The 20205-nt window shown below is 42.7% G+C and overlaps 1 protein-coding gene across 1 annotated transcript; it reads right to left on the minus strand.

Annotated features, from left to right (window-relative positions):
• Positions 1-1100: 1100 nt before the first annotated feature.
• cntnap1 (contactin associated protein 1) lies at positions 1101-19959 on the minus strand. The gene is made up of 24 exons (XM_071530477.1): positions 19899-19959; positions 15077-15178; positions 14303-14496; positions 13832-13985; positions 13101-13304; positions 12582-12766; positions 11844-11993; positions 11347-11608; positions 11010-11159; positions 10733-10907; positions 9691-9797; positions 9455-9577; positions 8691-8894; positions 8429-8585; positions 7584-7711; positions 7297-7470; positions 6947-7165; positions 6583-6822; positions 6244-6483; positions 6013-6140; positions 5112-5205; positions 4757-4987; positions 4623-4667; positions 1101-1300 (listed from the first exon to the last, which is right to left on the minus strand). The coding sequence occupies exons 1-24, from the start codon at positions 19957-19959 to the stop codon at positions 1101-1103; spliced, it is 3927 nt and encodes a 1308-aa protein (XP_071386578.1).
• Between the last annotated feature and the right edge of the window lie 246 nt (positions 19960-20205).

Below are 20205 nucleotides of genomic sequence, written 5' to 3' on the forward strand. Positions count from 1 at the left end.
AGTCATCCTGTCCCTGGTAAAATCCAGTATCTCAACCTTTGTTTTGATTCTGCAGTACACCAACAGTCACCCTCCTCTCTATCAACACCAAATCTGTCAGCTCCCACACCTAGAGGTATCCTCATGTCATCGCACTCTCATTTCTAAAGCCCCATAGTTGAGAATGTGTTAGGAGTAGGGCATACTGTAATTGGCAAAGCTGCTATCTACTGACACTATGGCAATTCTGAACCATTTACATGTGCCGTTTTTGTATAGGTAATGCACTGTTATAGGCTGCAATACAACAAATATAAGCGTATATACCTTCCAAGATCTTTATATGTATCATCTCAAAGCTTTACATCTCAAAGCTCCATGCTTTTCAGTATGTATCTCTCTTTAGTTGGTTCAAGAGCTGGGGAGAAAACGTCTTTATTCACGAATGCCGGTTTGGTTTCTTTGTTATGTATTTTCATTGCTGTGGTTGACTGCACCGGCTCTCAGATGTGCTCTGGCTCACTGCTCAAACCCAGGAGGGGTGGTGAGCTATGGTGTCACAAATGGCTCCAAGAGAGATTGTCATCAAAAGGTATACCGTAGATGGTATTTAATCTATACAGTAAGATATTGGTAGCTTTAAATCACCTCAAAAATGGCCCAGAAAAGAAACAAAAGTCTGAATACTTGAATACTTAGGTTTGAATTGTTGAACAACACTTCCCCACAGTGTCTAAACTAAATCCCTGTCTGAATAAGCTATCGTAGTTACTTCTGATCAAGCTTGCTCTGATGAGGCACTTCAGTATTTCACCCTGCAGTACAGTGTGAGACTTGTTGGCTACTCACGCAACATGGGGCTTGATTTGAACTTTGAACCCAGCAAAACTAGAACCTAGCAAAACACTATGTAGAGCACCAGGCATCAGATCCCACTTAACTGGGGAAAGGAACACAAACCAAAAAGTTAAAAATAAATAAATAAATGAAGAAGAAAGGTTGAAGGAATTATAAAACATAATACAGGTATTTGTGGTTGTTGTAAGTGCCAGTTCACCCTCCCCATCCCCACCCTCGCCCTCCCCTCCAACCCCACCCACTTCCCCATAGGTCCTATGATGCTAGTCGCTCCTGAACTCCTCTTCGATTTCTGGGAGGTTCTTTTTTTCTCTCCTCAGCGTCTCGGTCAGCGGCCTAGAGCTGCTGGGCGACTCCAGGTTCTTGGGTTCGTTGGTGTGGTAGCTGCCCTTCTGCTGGTACACGTAGATGTAGATACTGTACAAGCCTCCGAACAGCAGCAACACCGCCAGGATGACGATGACTGAAGAATAAAACAAGCTCAGTTAGAATGACCCTGGAAACTTAATCTGCGGCACCCTGAGGAGAAAATAGGCACTCCTAGAGAAAAACTAAGGATGAGGAGCAAGTACGAGGAGTAGTTTGACTGACTTTAAAAAGAGCAGTTATATTATCACATGTTATTGGCTAAGTGTGAGCCAAAGTGTTGGTGTAGTGTGGGTGTAGTGTTGTTGAATTTAGGTCTGATCACTGGCCAGTTTCCTCTAGGATGGTTATCCACGAGATCTGTGTTTTGTTTATTATTATTTTGGCAACATCTTTGGTGCTAAGAGGCCATTTCTCTGGTGTTTTTTTCACAATTCATTTCCCAGAGGCACCTTGTCAATCAGTGTGTCCAGTACTGTGAGTCTTTTTCCTTTTCTGCTTAAGTTTGAGTTCCTGTAGGTGGCGCTCTTTTCTTTATCTGTTCAGCCATGGTGGCTTATCGCTGCTCATGCTAACTACCCAGTTCTTCTTCTATTTATTCCAAACAAATCAGAAATGTAAAATGCATCACATCCTGTGTGCCAAAGGATTTTTCCTTGGGAAAGACCTACCAGACACCAACAGCAAATGTAAAAGCTTTCATGATCTGGGTATAGACATTTATTTGTATGAAAAGGTGGCAGAATATTATTTTAACTAAAGTGGTATTTGTCACAGGGAGAGGACACTGTAAAAAGGCAATAATTCCCTTCAGTTCATCATCCTGGCAGAATTTGTTCACTGCCAGCAGAACTGCACATTTCATATTATCGAGTATATTTGAGACAAGAGGTGTAATTTCTCAGACGGCACCATATTATCATCAGCAGTATATCAAACAGGGATGAGGTCTGATAACCAGGGGAGGTCATTGTCGGGATGCCTGGACAGCACACTAATCTCTAATGACACGCTGATGTTCTGCATTAGCATAATACCTCTGCATCTGAATGATCTATTAAGCTAAAGCATCTATCAGTGGTGAATAGTAAGAGAGGGCACCGTGCAGACTAAATATAGCTGATCCGGCGAGGGACTCAGACGGGGATGGAGTGGAGAGTCTCTGAGCTGCTTCCTAATCCTGGGACTCCAGCCTGCTCTGCTTTATTCCTGCATCTGTAATACTGTACTGCAGGCCGCCCCCTCTTGTCTCACCGCCCCACATGGCTTCTTGTAGCATGTGCTGCAGGTGCAACGTTACCATAGGGATGTAAATGGGTGAGGAACTTCATATCATACACTGACGTCCTGTAGAAATCCATACTTCATATAACAGCATATATCTAAATGCTTATTTGTGAAAACACATCTTTTCGAGTACCTCACCCTCTCCCCACTGAATATTTTGTCTCCACTCACTTCTTAAAAATCCCTTCTATCTCTCTCCTTAGCTTTTATTCTATTTCTTTTCCTTGCATTTCACTCTTACATGATTGTTCTATTGCCATTGCAATTGTTTTGATTGCTTGAGATTTTGGTGATATGGGAATTGAAGCTTACTGTACTGTTTTTACTTACTTGACTATACTTATATACTCAACTAGATGAAAAAAAAAGGAATAATCTGATTTCAACTGGATGAAATAAGAAATAATCTTCAGCGTGATAATGCAATAGAAATGTCTGCTGACTTTCTATGAGTGTGTACTTGGTTCTGTCCAGCATTTAATAATATAGGGCTTTCAGTCAGAGGCATCAATAAACACTCAAAAGCCTACGTTGGAATCTGACAACCCTGCTCTAATTTGGGATTAGAGGATTTTAGGAAAATAGGAAAGAGAATTTCAAACTGATGATTTGTGTCAGTGGGGAAGGGAGAGAAACAGCAACTGAAAGAGAGGGAAATGAAGAGCAAGAGGCAGAGGCACAAAAATGAATTGAAGAGCCCAGACCCATTTTTCCTTAGAACAACATGAAGCAGAATATACAGCAGGCTCAAGAGACCCCAAAGAACACATATTCACAAAAAATGTATATTTGAAGTTGAAAATTATAATATTTGTAAACATGACATATATGTCACATTGGGCCTTTATTTCATAAATTCATGTATGATGAAATATGTGGTGCAGAGATGCTTTTTTTTTACTAAAACATTCTACAAGAATTAATTAAATGTGCAAACTTTCAGTTTTATTTGGTGCTTCAACAATTCAGAAGGATGCAGGCACCCATTGGGCCAATCAGTAACAAGTAAACAAATGTTGTAGCATCAGTTTTAGGCCAATCAGTGCAATTTTGAGCAATGAGACGCATCGTTCTCTTAGGTTTTGTGTCCAAGATGTTGTGCGTGACATGCAGACAATTAAGCAAATATTGTAGCGCCCCCCTTAGGCCAATCAGTGTCATTTTGAAAATGGCATACATAATTCCCTGACGATTTGTCAAAATCAGATCAGTGGCATTCAAGATATTATGTATGACGGGCGGCCCGGGCTGATCCATAGTCCCTCCCAGAGTTTCACTGTGGGGGACAATAAAACACTTTCCAATTTGCAGCTAATCAATGGAACATGCAACAATGTAGCCATTCATCAGAAATGGAACCATTCACTATAGGCTAATGTAAGTGTTATATCGAAACAAAATTGTGTATTAACAAACTTTACCTAAACTGAACTGATTATTTGGTTGCGTGTTTGTGTGTGTGTGTGTGTGTGTGTGTGTGTGTGTGTGTGAGTGTGGCTTGGGATGAAGTCAAGATCTTCAGTGTCATCATCAGAAGTGTCACAATCCAATTCATCTGCCCTCTCATCAAACTCCCTTGTTGCTTCATCATCACCATCTTCATCAGAGCTTGCACACCTTTCAAAATCACATCTTACATCTCCATTGATTATATATCTATTACGTCTTGGAGAGTGTACTGTTTTCTTTCCATGCTGAGGAAAACAGAAGTATGAATTATGAAGTAGCTACACACTCAATAAACCCACTCTAGTGTAGAAGCCAAAGAATAATTTATGCATACTGAGAAATAATAAATGAAAATGTATCATTTACTGACAGTATTGACATAAAACAAGTTATTTTTTCATGTTAAGAGACAGCTAATCCACATAGGATGAGAACATAGGATGTTTGTACTCTGAAGTGAAAGCCCAATGTGACACATATGTCATATGAGATTACCTGATACTGTTCCAATATTAGAAACATTTAACAGAAAACTGGGTATGTGTGACTGTTAAACTATTTATTACTGGCCACACTACAGATTCAACAATTCCAGAAACAAGGCAGAAATGCACCGTCTCATCTCAGTGTATTCAAGGGAACATCTGACTAGGCACTATTACAATACAGAAAAAAACACTTACCTGTTATCCAAAACAAGCCCAGGTCATCGTGGATATAAAAATACTCTGGAAGAGGAGACGTACACACATAAGTGGATGAGCTTACAATCATATTCTCTCTGTGTACTGGTGCATTATGGGGCGTACAGTCTCACCTATGCCAGTGAACCAGGGATCCACCTCCCATGGTACATAACCCAGGATGGGGGGGAAGGCGCCACAGTTGGACTCGGAGACGAAGCCTTGTGTGGTCACCGGAGGGTCTGTTTCGTTTGGCCGGAAGAGGGCCTTCAGAGGGGCGTAGACGTTGTACCGCACCCCAGATATGCAGCCTATAAAGCCTGGAGCATTATGTCTCTGGATGTCATAGTCAATGTCACCAACCTCTGAGGGGGCAGATAGAAGTAATAAAGAATCACCAGAGTGTCCACTTTAAGTACAGTCTGAAGACAGGCGGCAGGATAAATGTGCTAAATGTTATCATGAATAACCGGTAAATGAGACTTTTACCCATCACTCTGCCCAGGAACATGGACTTGGGAGAGTCAAACCTGGCATCCTCCACTAAGGTTATCTTTTCCACTATGGGCTCCATGTAATCCACCTGTGGGTGAGGGATAATAACATATTCATCTTCAGCACTGTCATAGATACACAAAGAGTAAATGAGTAGATACATTAAAAACTATAATGACCATATAATAATAACCTTTATTTATAGAGCACTTGCAAGCAGAAAATAGTTACAAAATGCTTTAGAAGATAAATAAAAATGTGAGTAATTTATAAAAAATGTTAATATTTAATGTAAATGTTAAATTAAAACAATAATTAAATCAGAATAAAGACCATAGTTCAAGTAAAAGCAAATAGCTTAAGTATATGCATTTTCAAAAGAGTTTTTTTAAGAGATGACATTGAGTTGTCTAGCCTGATTGCAGAGCCTGGGAGCCCTGATGGAGAAAGCATGATCACCCTTAGTCTTCAGTCAAGATTAAAGAATGACGAGGATCTCAGCACTACACTTGGGCTCATAACAGGTTAAACACTCAGAAAGATAGCTAGACCGTAGTAACTAGTCACAGTGAAGCTAAAATGGGAGCAATATGCTGTATGTTGATTGTTCCTGCCAGGAGTCTGACTGAAGTATTTTGGACTCCAATCTGGATATATTCTGCTGAGTAAGACAAATGTACCATAGTCAAGACATGAGGAAATAAAGGCTTGGATCAGTTTCCAGGTGATTTAATGACAAAAAAAGCTCCAATTCTGAAAAGCCTCCTGAGTTGAAGAAAGCACAACTGTACAACTGTCTTAACATGCTTGTCCAGGCTCAATATGTTATTTCAATGCAAAAGTGAAATAAACCACAGGTTAGAGTTTGCATGGTGACAGTGGTGAGAGCAGCCACCTGTGTCTTAATGGTCCTGTTGTGTCTGGTTATGTTGACATAGTGCGGGTATCCATCTGCCAGGTTTCTGTGAGTCAGCTGGTACTTGTGGGTGATCAGCCCCAGCTTATACCTCAGATCAAGGCTTCCTGTAGAGGAAGAGGTGATAAAAGAAATCATTACCACATAATGAAGAATCGCTGCATCTCATCAGCTACTGGTGTGGATGAGTTGTTACTGAGCCTTTCCTACCGTCAGTCTTCAGGATGACAGCCATGTAGTCCTGGACGAAGGAGCTGATGTAGAGCAACACGGCTGGGGTGTGGAGGGTGCTGAAACTGAACTCGATGTCGTCGGCCGTGTCGTTGTAGCCGAGGCTGAAGTTGTCGTAGTGCGGATCGATCCAGTTGGCCCATGCCGCTTCATCCGATATGGGCTTCTTTCGTATGTTGTACCTTAGCCACGAGCCGATCTCAAAGTAAGCTCCGATGTCTTGGAAAATAGCATTGTGGAGTTAGACTTGTGTTTCAAAGTACTGACCATGCCACCTTTCACGTTTTTTAATCAGTATTACCCTCATCCTGCACTCACCTTTATGGCAGTAGAAACCATCAAAGGCTGTGTTGTTACAGTCACAGGTGTAGGCGGCGTAGCCCTCAATACACTGACCACTGTTTCGACATGGTATGGTAGCGTTGAGACACTGGCCAGTACAGTTCCTCCGTATACCTTGTTCTTCATTTACTTTCCCCTCCAGATCCAGAGGAACACCATTCATCCGTAACCCTCGCAGACAGCCCAGGAAAGGTCTCAGGGTGCGGTTGGCTGCGCCTGGGTGCACAGGATTCTATTATCAGTAGTTATATCTTTATGTGAAGACAAATTGAATCTATGTGATGCCAATTTTAAACTCAACCCCCCGCTCATCACTCCATATTTACCCTAGGCAACCTACCTACAAGGATCGGGTGCGTAAACTGCATGGTGACAAAGGTCTGACCCGGGAAACGTATGACAGCCCAAGGCTGGTAATCAACCTTGATCCGGGCCAGCTTCACATTGATCTCAGCCTGGACAAAGTGCCACTCGTTATCATTTAGTGGAACAGGAGACCGTAGCGTCGCATTAAGGATGCCATCGCCGACCATGAATAAAAACACAAGGTTATGGGTGGCTGGGAGAGGACAGGAGGAAAAAGAAAGAATGAAGAGTTATAAAAGTCTTATTTCTACCACTAACCTTTCTAACTGTACATATATTTAGGCAGCAGATCCATTGCTAACACTTCAAATCAGTGTAACTCACTATTGAGTTCTATTCGTAGGAAGTTGCGAAGTTGGTCATCAGAGTTCTCCAGGAAGACGCCGTGGTCACGATAGGTTTTGAAGTGGAAGGAGATGTCAGCGCTGGAGCCGGGCCTGAAGGTGGGGAAGGTGATGTAGGTGGGCTTGGTGAAGGCGATGGTGTTCCAGATGTTTCCTGTGGAAGGACGTTGGAGTATTGACAAAAACCAAATCCCAAGCCATTCAAAAACATCGAACATCACTGTGTGAGCATATGTACTGGTACAACCCATAATTATTTAAGCTTACTGTCGCCATGGCAGCGGAGGGGCCCGACAGTGAAGCGTGCTTCTGAGCCCGTCCTGTTGGTGTCCCCAACCACCACCCTCCTCACTGGCAGGTGGTCTCTGAAGTCCAAGTAGCCCTTATCTGAGTACCTGAACAGCCACATTGGGGATGTTAAGACCTCTATATCACATCATATCATAGACACAGAGGCGTGACCAAGTCAACTTTGCTCAAGTCTCAAGTCAAGTCCCAAGTCTAAATGTAGATTATCAAGTCAAGTCAAGCCATGTCAAGTCCATGCCAAATCTCAAGTCTTAATGTAGAACACCAAGTCAAGTCAGAACAAATCAAGAGTCCAGTATCAATTTCATGGCTTAAAGAAAACAAAATACCTAGGACTTTTCAATACAATATCGTTTTAATAGTATAAGATTTCTAGATTTGATTTCTAGATTCTAGAATCAGTTTCAACTTCAATAAATTCAATCATTCCATATACAAACTCAGAAAACAGAATTTAAATTCAGTTGTCTGGTGGAACAAATCTCATACATTTCAATCGAAGTCAGTTACACAAATACAAGATCTTTTGTCAAGACTTTAGAAACCTTTTCAAGTCAAAGTCAAGTCCCAAGTCACCAGAACCCAAGTCAAGTCTCAAGTATTCTCTTCATGCATCAAGTCAAGTCTCTTCATGCATCAAGTCAAGTCTCAAGTATTCTCTTCATGCATCAAGTCAAGTCTCTTCATGCATCAAGTCAAGTCTCAAGCAGTTAACATTGTGACTTGAGTCTGACTCGAATCAAAGACATGTGACTCGAGTCCCCACCTCTGCATGGACACGGGTAAAACTGTCCCTCTCTCACCATTGTCTATAGTCGGCGTCACAGTTGCACTGAAACTTGGGGTCGGTGCAGGTTTGGTTGATGGAGCAGCCACACTTTTGCACTTCCCGAAACGCTCCGCCCCAGTAATAGTGACTCTCATTGTTACGACCAATCCAGTAACCAAAGGGTCTTCCATCTAAAAGTATGTGAAAAAAACAGACCACATATGAGTTAGTGTGTCACTCAAGTTTCCCTGTCTTCCCCGTTGTCCATCAGCAGCACACTGACCAATCCCACTTACTGGGAGTGTTGAGGAGGCGGGATTTGTAGCAGGAGTAGTCGATCCACTGCTCACAGTACATGGAGGTGTTGGCCAGAGCGGTGACCTCGTCCCAGGAAGCGTTCCAGTAGTTGACGTCTCCTATGAACGGTCGGTCCACTGTGCTCCCAGTCACCGTGGTCCCACCCACACGGTCATGCAAAATCACTGTCCAGGCCTTATACGCTGCATGCAGGGATAGATAGAAGTCACAGTCATAGAACAGTTAATGTGTTTTATTCTCAAGCAAGACAATCCCATGGAGGAAGAGAAAGATGAAGGGAATAAGAAAGTAAAAACTGAGTGGGGGGAAAAAAAGATATTTGATGAGGTTTTTATGATTCAACAGATCTGATGTTATAAGAAAGCTTAGATTCTGGACCCTGAGGTATTTGCATGGCCAGTACAAGGTTAATGTATTTGAGTGATTCAGCTCAGTGATTACACCATTTTCCTTTTTAATCTTTATTACATCACACACAGACACATGAGCGCACTGAAACAGATGGGCCTGTCTTGTTTTATACACCCTTTTAATTTCCCATGAAATTTCAGTACACGTTCCTGATAACACAACAGGAATGTGATAACTGATGTTCGCCTTCCAACTATTCATCAACAATCCACAGAGGAGCCAGCAGCTCCGCAGCAATACCATTCATTTCAATCCTACGGTGCAGAAAATATTTCACACATTGCTGATGATATCGTATTTGCAGATTGGATTACTGACAGTGATGACTTACATTTCATTTTGCAGTACACTTCAAATGGTTTCAGCGGTCCACTGAGATCAGGATCGATGGTGTAGTTGCCTGACCAATACTTTCCATGGAGTCTGTAGGCCTCGCATGACTCTTTATACACCGCTGCTCAAGAGAAGAATTGATCCATTTGTCAGAGAAATACAGACAACATTTTTGTCGGAGAAATATAGCACAGCCAGGTCTAATTAACTGTAGAGAACTCAGCCGGCACTTACACATGTGACACACTTCCCCTTTATAGCCGGTGTTCTCACAAAGGCAGATAAAGTCATCCCAGGACTGGATACACCTGCCTTCATGCTCACATGGATTTGGGGTACATCTGCAAACAAAACAGAATATTATCTTGAGAATTTTGAGGTTATAACAGTGAGAGTGTGCATAATGATGTAATTTTCTTATCTGGCCAGTTAAAGCTGCCTACATTCCTGTCTCTCATCCTGTCTCTCTCTTCTCTATGATCTTTGTTTCTCTTTGTTTCTCACACAGGGTTTATAAGGTGAGACTTACTATGAGGTGATGATTGTTGTCAATGATGTCTCACTCTAAAGACTCTTATATAATTTACACATCAGTGCCAAATGCTCCACATGCATCTTGTGTAAGATCAGATTCCTCTGATAACACCATAAGAGAACATGATATGGATATGATAATGATCCATCTTTTTATCAGAGGTGTGTATTAATATAGAAATATATGATGATGGTATAATACGTATAAGTATATAAGGGATATGCACAGATAGCATAAGCCCTGAGAAAAAAAGCCAATCATCAATGCCCATACCGCAAAAATATGTCCTTAACAAGTCATTTAGTCTCATTTTCAGTCTCATCTCGGTTTTCTCATAACAAGCGAAAAATTCTGCCAGGGGGGTGACATAATTCCACTTCAGTTGGAAATGTCACTATCTTGAAATATGGCAGAATACGGCAAATTGCTGCACTATCAAGAAAATGACACTTGATTCAAGGAAATTCTTGAAACAAGCTGAAATTATCTGGCCCCACTGGCAACGTTTTTCTCTTGCTGTAGCAGAAATAAGATTTGAAGACCCCTCATTTCATTAAATTAATTTTTTATGATGATATATTTTTTGCAGTGCGGTAAGCGTCTGTGTCATTATGTCATTTTTCTGCTATTGATGAAATTGAGGCATTTACCATTGCTGATACTACTGGGTTGAGGATATATATGTCTGCTCACTCCAAGATATGACTTATAAAACATAATCTAAATTCCCCTGTTTCCTACCTGTCAGTGATGCCGCAGGTGCCCAACAACAGCTCAGCATAGCGCCCCCACTGGCGCTGCAGTATAATGTCGATATCAAGCTGCTCGTTGTCTATGTAGATCTGCTGCATGCAGCCGTGGAAGTGGTTCAGCTTGGTCTCACACTTCCTTATCGTGTTGTTGGTTTTCGGACACCCTGAATGCAGGAACACAGGAGTTTGAATCTTAACACAAGTACAAACGTGATTTCTATGTTGACACTGGGAGCTGCCAGCAGTTGTTCAAGTCATCACCTCACCTCCAAAAAAGTAGCGGTCCCCGGTCCGAATGGTGAAGGGGTTGGTGATCTTCAGCGGAGAGCCCTCCTCCTCGTCAATAGTGAGGGTCAGCAGGTTGTCTCTGGCTGCCAGATCCACCGTGTGCCAGTAGCCATCATTCAGTCTGTATCCTAGGGAGATGAGAAGAGTCCATCATACAATGATTCCACAATCAATACAGAAATCACATGCAGAATACACAACATTCATCAAGCATTGCATAAAGCATAAGGCACTGCATGTTCCTTTATGTTCCTAAATCTTTAAAATCAACCTTTCCTCTAATATCTGGAAAAGACAGAGGTTGCGTGGGCCCACCTGCGGCAAACTGCAGTTTCTTCTTGCCAGGCTGGAATATAGTGACGTTGACCTGGCCCTCGCTCAGGCCCAGCTCCAGAGCACCCAGGTCGTCAGCAAAGCGGGTAAACATGAGCAGCCCGGTGTAGTCCCAGGAGCGGAACTTAAACTTGACAAACATACGAGGCCTCCTGAAGAAGCCTGGCACCTGCAGATAGTTGTTGGGCCCAGCAAAGGTCATGGGTTTGAGCAGAATGTCACGACAGGCGTAATGCATCTTTTTCTGAGGGGGAAAAGGAGAAAACAGAAAAATATTCAATTCAGCTGAATGCTTTACACATTTCCATTGATGATATTGGGATTGTGAGCAATAAAATAATAAAATAAGCTAATTACAATTAATGACAATTAGTAATGATGATTAGCTTATGAATCAAATGCATATCATCTTCAAATAGTGATATTATGATTGGAGTTTGATGATTAATGGAGCAATCAAGGTTAATGAAGAGCTGAACCTTTCGCGGGATGCGGATCTCGGGTTCTTCTCTCTGGGCCATGTCGATGATGTTGATCCCGTTGATGAAGACGTTCTCCAGGCAGCCGCGGAAGTTCGGCGTGGTGGGGAGGTGAGGCACGTTGCTCTCTATCACACCACCTACATATAACTAAGAGACGGGTGTTAAGTCGGTCAGTCATCCTCATTAAACCAGAAAATCAATTAATATTTTCCTGTGTTTATCTATCTGTATAAGTAAAGAAGGATTATCAATGCAGAGTTTTGCATGATAATGATTAGTTGTGTATCATACCATGGCCATGGGAGAATAGCCCATTCTGATTGGCCGAAGGGTTGTTCATTAAAGTCAATTAACATACACTGTAACCAGACACATCTAATGCAACTGTCTGATCAGTGTTGTACATTAGTACACAAGAAAGATTTTAGCAATCCAATAAACCCATTAGCTGGCATATAATCAATAACTTGAATACATGCCTTCAAAATGGCAATCAAGGCACAAGAAAAATCTTTCAAAAATAACTTTGTTCAGTCCCGACTTCTCCAAATCTCTCACATTAGCTGCCCTGCTCTTAATACTGTGTCAATACTAAAATCCATGTGAAATTTGTAACTTGTAATTTAATGTACACCTCACTACTATCCCTACTATCTCTCATCTTACATTATCTCTTAACATATCTCTACAAACTTCCTGTCCAGGCAGATATGCACAATCAGCTCTTTGAAGTACCTGGGAGTCCAGGTCCAGGTAGGTGAACTCTCCATTGCAGATGGCTGTCACTGTCTGGCTGTCCACCGTGAAGTTCACCTGTCGACCGTAGCGCTTGACGGTAACATAGTGCCAGTGTTGGTCGTCAAGAATATTGCCAGCGGTCAACGTGGTTCGACCATCTACTTTGTGTACTGTGCTGCTTCCTGCAAAACAGGAGAGACAGGGACAGGAGGGGAAAAAAAGAAAAGAAACACTGTAATCACATCTAGGCAAAGAAATGAGATTAGATGCTGAAATACTCCCATTATTGGACCTGTAGGCAGGGCGCCAGTCATCAAACTAACCAGCAATGCTAAGATCTCCTCCCAGACACCACAGCTTAGTGTCTTTATTTCAGGGTTGAGAAAAGCAAGCCTCTCTCTTGAGATGGATCATTGTCATTGCAAGGCAGATAATTCAACATTTCTTACAGTTACGCAACAGTATATAACAGGATCCCTTCCACAAACCACATTACATTCTTTTTCTGACAAATACCAAGGCTAATGTGGAGGTAAAGACGTCCTTTCTTCAGTTCCAGGGTGAAGAGGTCTCCCTGAACCCCCTCGCTGTGTAACAGCAGCCCATCCTGCTCCAGGGTCTTGAAGTTTATGGCATAGTGGTCCTGTAGTGTACGGGACCTCTTTTCTGGGTACATGTAGACCACTGTGTCATCCCCATTGTACTGCAGGACATAGGAGTCTGAAACACAGGCAAGATGGTTTAAGAAAGTCAGAGTTTATTTTGAAATACGAAAATATCAAAATGCGAGGTACGTATGAGGTGATATTGATCCTAATTTAGCATTTACTGAGCTATTTAGCATGAGAACTGAGAATTACTATGTGGCACATTTAGCTCTTGATATTAGTAGATGTAGTGGCATTGAATTGATTTGTCAGATATGAATAGATATTGGTATTGTATGATGTAACTGGGTATGAATCAGGTGATATTGAGCCTAGTTATTTATCAATAACTGCGAAAGTACAATATGACACATTTGGTTCTTAACATTAGTGCACTTAGTGACTAAGTGTGAATCAGTTTATATTGAGCCTGGTAATTTAATATTAACTAGGGAAAATATTGTGTGGCACATTTGTTGTGCAGTATTAGTAGACTTAGGGGAATATTATCGGATATAATTAGGAATTGTTATGTACAATGTCACCGGATATGAATCAGAGACAGTAAATCCCACTGCGGCTGTGATTACTCATTTTTACCATAGGAGCAGCCAAACAGCTCCAGCCTCACACCGATCTTCCCTCCATCCTCAGTGTTCCACGCCAGAGGCAGCAGGCGAATGTGTTTAGCAGTGAAGGCGTAATGGAAGACATTCCTCTTCACCTGATAGTAGTTCCAGTTCCCAGGCATCGTCTGCACACAGTTGGAGACAGAGAGTGAGAGAGAGGGGAGAGAGAGTTATTGAGTCACTGCAGTGGTGTTCCGCCTTATTAAGCGTCTGGAGACGAACCGATAAAGAGATTGTGTTTGTCAGTTCTGAGAGCTAATGTGCTGTGTCGTCTCTGTTTCAGTGCCAGTCCTTAGTGACAATGAATATAATGGAACACCCATCGATTGCAGAAGGGGTTATAAAAGATTGCATATGAATGACTGTAGTTAATCCCTGCATCATCCCTGCTGTTGCCTTCGCCCCACGCTGTCCCTGGCCATTCTGCCTCAGTGGCACCTACCGAGTTGCCTCCTTTCATGATGTAGGGGGTCCAGGAGTCCGGCCGATCCCCATAGAGCAGGGTGTACTTAGTCACCCAGTCGTAGGAGTTGAAGGTCCCCTGGGTGGCGATAGCCACCAGCCGGTACTTCCTGCCCAGGTCGACCTGCAGCCATGGCTGTCTGTCCCTGGGGGATGGGGACCAGCCACTGCTTCCTGAGGGGGAGAGAGGAGGGGGGGGATAGCACAATATATTCGTACGTTGGAAACACTCTGACCTGGATGAAATCATGACCAAAGTAATAAAATAATAGATCTTGGTAGAGTCCATCTCATGATTTCCCACCATTGACCTTATTCCTACAGCACAGCAGCCATTTTGAATTTACATACTCTACAGTAAAGCCCAGCTTTGTCCTGTTATTGTAAACATTGGGAATCAGGCAACCATTTATAATTTCATAGATTCCCCACTGAAAAATGTACTAGAAATGAATGGATCTCAAAAATATGGGGGGACATAGGTTCACATTTTAAGTATTTGGCCTAATAGCTGCTAGAATCTAGCCTGGGCAGCAAGCTAACAGATAACTAGCTAGTGAACTAGCTAACTTCCCTACTAAATTCAAGCAGTTGTTGTAGTTATTGTCCCTATGATTAGCTAGCTAATTTAATAGCTGGTAGGACTTTTTTTTCACCCTATGTGTGACATAAGTTCAAAATAACCGCTGTGAGAATAAGGCCAATGGAGGGACAATAGTTGATGAACTAAAAATGACACAACTTGATAACTTACCATACAATTTGGCAAAATTGGCAGAGTAGAGGAAGTTATATCTGGAGGAGGCCAGGAAGGAGGAGGCATAGAGGCCAGACACCAGAGGATCCACACATTCTCCTGGCAGTGACGATAAGAAAGAGAGGAAGAGAGGAAGGCCTTGAACTATGAGGCTCTCAGAATACAGCATTCTCATCATACGCCTATTTCACATGATATACTGCATGTCTGGGCAACAAAGTCTGGTACAGCTGTGTGGCCTGATAAGGAAAGATCATTTGGATTTTAATTAGTGGATAGTGCATGCTCCATGAGACACAAACAATGAAAATGTGGCCTGATCAATCCAATTAAATTGGCAAGAAAGGGCAAAATCATTTAGTCTTTCTGGTGTTTAAAAAATACAAAGCTTCATATTCCATATATTGCTTGGTGCAGAGTCCCTACTGCCATAAAATTTCCCCTTATAAGGAGCTGGACTATAAATCTAACCAACAGACCTCTACTCCCAGTCCATTGCCTGAACAACTTAATTTCTACTCGGGTGGGGTGGGATGGGATCAGCTGTAATGCATGTGGCAAGCAGTCATTGATTGTTCACGCTGTCTCTGAAATAAACAATTGTCATTTTCAAGCAAATATGCAACGCCTCCTGCCTCTTTCCAAAGAGCACACAAAATGGCCTTGGTCCTGTGATTTTCAGCTTTGCGGAAACAATCAGAAATAAATAAAACGAATGTTAGTTGTTTTGTTTGTGTGTGGGTTTGTGTCTGTCTGTGTGTTAGGGTTTGTGTCTGATTATGTCTGGAAAATAAGTGTGCGCAGTTCATATGCAGCAAAGCCAAACTGAGAGACTGCGGCTGTGTCTTGGTGAGCGCTGGTGTTATTCTGTATGTGGTTATGGGACTGATAGGACCAGCACCCATCTGCTCAGGCTCACTCCCCGACCCATGGCTATTAAAATTGACTGTAATTCTACCTAATCTTGTTTGTGTCACTGCTTAGGATAAACGCACCATGTACTCAATTTGGGCTGCAAGAAAAACACTGCCTCATTCCAAATGCCAAAATATGTTCTTTAATACTCCCAAGAGATTTAAAACAGATAGTCTGAAAAATAGACAGATGAGTGGGTTTTACTTGAATATACAGATAGACAGATACAAAGAGAAATTATAATGTTTTAATGTTTTAATCTGAGTGTATCAGTTATGGTATAGAAATGATGAAAGCAGCTCCAATCCAACCCTCTCCTAAGGTAATCCTCCCTGGCCATTTTGAGTTGTTTATTGCTAAACAGGAGTTCTGGTATTGTAATTCCTGTTCCTACAATAGCAGAGGTCACGGAGCACAGGGAAGAAGGCAGTCGACAGTGGATAGAAACAGGAGACGTTAGCAGAATTAGTATGCAGGTTGCAGATGGAGCAAGGTGAATAAGGGTGCTGTGGAGCCTCAATTTTTGAAATCACTTTGTAGAGGGAATGGAGGATTTGGTGATCAGAGTGGTTCCTCCCAGTGAGGGACTGGGGAATTGTGAATGAATAACTGTGCAGAGATCCGTCACCCTTCCTGCAAGGACAAGCAACACACTCAGGTGGAAGAAACGTGCTGAGCAATGGAAATGTGACCTTGACTCTCTGTTTTTCTCTGTCTGCCTTACACCACTGAGAGGCTTTCTCTGTGTTTCACTGCCTTTGCCATATAGGAATCCTTTCTATGCTGCAGGTAATCAATAACAGGTCTATGCTGCATCACCCTATTAATGGACTGTAGAGTTATTTCAAACGGTCCATTGCTAAATGTTCATTCAAACAAAAGTATTTAGGACATTTGTGCAGCAGTTGCAATGGTAAAAGTTCACGTGCCGCTAATGGCTTAAGGTATATTGATTTGTTTTGATTCCTTAATGAGTTGTGCTGGATGAGGGAGCTGAATCATGACCGGAATTTAAAGAGCAGCTCCATCCCAGACTACAGCAGGTTAACCCAGGCTACCCAACTCCTCTGCTCCTCCTCATGGCAACACCGTCACGCACTCCAACCCTCCCTCCTCCCATTCAACTCCCTTTCACTTCTTTTCCCTCTCTCTCAGCCCTCTCTCTCCTTATCTCCTTCCCAACTCAGAAAATCAGCCACTCTTGCTCTCTCTTCACTCCATTACCTCATTCTCTGCCTCTCGCTCATCAGCCCTCTATTTTTGATCTCTTTTCTCTCTCTCTCTCTCTCTCTCTCTCTCTCTCTCTAGTTCTTCCCAAGTGGGCGTTGTCGTGTTGCAGTAGCTAAAATGTACCTGAAGCCTATGCAGAACATTCCAGTCACCACGTTTTTATCCCTCTCCATCTAATCCTGCACCACACCCCCTTCTCTCTCTCTCTGCACCACACAAGGAAGTCTCTCATTTCATCTATCATTAAGGCGCTGTGGGGAATGGCATGGCCGTGAAGAGCTCTAACGCCAGTCTTGCTGATTCATCAGTCTGCTGTAACTGTAGGCTGGCCTGTCTGGGCTGACACATCATTACTGCTGGTTGCATATGCATAGAGGCACCTCTGCTGGGTGTCACTCACTGGCTACTGAGGCTTCAGACAACAACCCTGCAAATGTGCAGATGTCTACCGAGTACAGATGTCTGCCAATACAATGTGTAATAGGAAATCATTGTGACAGAACAGCACATAGGGGCAGAGAGTAATGCAGGGAAAATGTACCATGCTATCGAGGGTGTTTTTTAAATTATTCATACACAGGCGGGCATCACAGCGGGGAGTGTCTGACTGCCGCCAGGAATGGATAAAGGTAAAAAACAAAAACTACGCAGCACATCAACATCACAATGTGTCTCAAGTTCAGTGCTCAGAATGCTGCATCCTGCATCCTTCTGTCTAAGAATAGAATAGCTAAGTTCCCACATCATCCTGCCCCTCCTTCCCTAAATATCAATTCCCCTCACATGGACCAAACTGTCAGTCTCACAGCTGCTTGGGCTGCTAACCGAGACGGAGTGCGAAATGCAAAGCACAAACTTGAGAGAATATCCACATGCATCACAACATCTCAAACAGACATACAAGCACACACACACACACACACACCTTACACAGTGTGTTTGAGCCCCACCCCAGGCAGGCTGGGTCAGTGTGTTCTGGGATCTGAGGCTCCATTTTAATCTGGCACAGCTCCACTGTGTACATCCACACAGCAGATTCACAATTGGCCTGGCCTGCAGTAAGGCACTGGCAGAAATGTGGGCACTATCTGCTCCCATCCAAACCCACAGGCAGCGCATACACAGTCCAGCACCAGTCAAACACTAGAATAGCAACATTTGAATAAGATTAGCAAGCAATTTCCCCTCAATTATAGAGACCACTACAGAAAGATGGCACCATTCACTTCCCCAACACACCATGTGACATACAGTAGTTTGCAAAACTCAGCATAGCATGGCATAGTATATAAGATAAGACAAGACTGCACTTGATTGATCTCCTTGGGAAAATTTGAATACAAGCCAAAAAAAAACAAAAAAAAATACAAGCCACTTTTCACCTCAGAACTTCAAAGATCTTCAAAAATCATATTGCAGTAACCAACTGCCTAGACTGGAAGCATTACTTCCCTATAATCACTTGACATATAGCATCTATCTAAGGTGGATAACAGAGATATTGACCTATGCCCTTGAACGATCACCTATGTCATGCATGCTATATTTCCCCAGAGAGAAATTACCAACTGTGGTATTTGAAACTTCTATTTGTTGTAATTTGCACCATTCAACATCTCACATTCCAAACTATGCAGAAGTCACATGACAGAGCTTCCCTCCCTCTCACTCTCCCACTGATGTGAAAACCAGTGAGTCATGCCACTCACTGTACAGGGCTAATTAACAGGCAATGGCTTTAAGATGTTCTGAGGTCATCCTGTCATTGACATGGCACACAAAGCTTATTAGTATGCGTATATCATAGTAGGTAACACAAACACATGCACACACACACACACACACACACACACACACACACACACACACACTGTTCCCCCCAAACACAGCCCCACCTCTATCCAATTAAATTCACCACATGACTGCTTGATTGATCATGATTTTTTGTTTTTGCTCTGTCAGGTGAATCCATGCTCTCAGTGTGCAGGATGCAGGGATTTGAGGACAGGTGACGAGCACACAGGCTTCCCAAAAGTACTGCAGTGGGCTGGTCCCGGCTAGGACACTGACACTGCTCTGCTCTCTCTGTCGCCACTTTGCAAATGTGCACAACGAATTTTCAACAGCAACAACAAAAAACAAAACCTCTCACCCCCATACCTGAGCTTATCATATGAAAGATAACAAAATAAACGCTCGAGCAGCATCCTGCCTTGCACACAGGGCGAGAGTTGAACCCATACGGTGCAGAAACTTGCGTGCTGGCTGAGAGAAAGCACTGCAATGCAGACAGCCCAGTGCGATGGAGCACCGCCGTGCGCACCTTCTGCAGGACCGACACGTTTTGCTCCTACACTTTTTCCCGTGATCCCACAAAACAATGTTTTACTGAAATAGCCAAGAGAGGCACTGTACAATCTAATGATGTGTTGAAGGCTATCTGTTTTTCACAACGTGTGTTGCCCTTCAAACATCCCAATACCTCAGTACAATTTGCCCTCCGGTGGTATTTTCCACTTCTTATTACTGCATTTTATGGCATAACTTTTATGTTAAACATATGATCAGAAGCGAAACAATCTGTCGATTAGGCATATCTATATATCTTATCATATTTTTTATAATATTATAGCAAACGATAAGAGATATATAATTGCTGTTTCACAGGACTTACGTGATGAGCAATGTTGAAAACCCAAAAATAAGAGGCTTATGCTCAGTATTTTGCAAGTCATCCTTCACTTAGGACACGTAACTCCGCATAGGCTATGTTAATTAGACCGTAGATTGTTCTGCAGCATCCTCTCACCCCCCTTTTGCCCAACTTTAACTCGCGCAGCTCCAACTCCTCTTCCCGGGATCTCGGGCAGCCTCTACCGGGGCGGGGACGCGCATTGGTTGCTGGTGCTGATGCTGCGCTTCGCCGAGAGCGCGCACTTCTTCCTTTATATTCTTCTTCTTATTTTTTACATTAAGGTCAT

The sequence above is a fragment of the Centroberyx affinis genome, unplaced genomic scaffold, assembly GCF_046629955.1.
Source record: "Centroberyx affinis isolate AG114_WGS23_722 - 3 ecotype Tasmania unplaced genomic scaffold, CSIRO-AGI_Caff_v1 ptg001929l_1, whole genome shotgun sequence".
Lineage (NCBI taxonomy): Eukaryota > Metazoa > Chordata > Actinopteri > Beryciformes > Berycidae > Centroberyx > Centroberyx affinis.

Coding starts and splice junctions, on each gene's coding strand:
- cntnap1 (XM_071530477.1), bottom strand. CDS start 19,959: ATGACTTGCAAAATACTGAGCATAAGCCTCTTATTTTTGGGTTTTCAA. Junction 12,767..13,100: donor TTACCTCCACATTAGCCTTG/GTATTTGTCAGA, acceptor CCTGTTTTGCAG/GAAGCAGCACAGTACACAAA. Junction 7,471..7,583: donor CCTCCGCTGCCATGGCGACA/GTAAGCTTAAAT, acceptor GTCCTTCCACAG/GAAACATCTGGAACACCATC.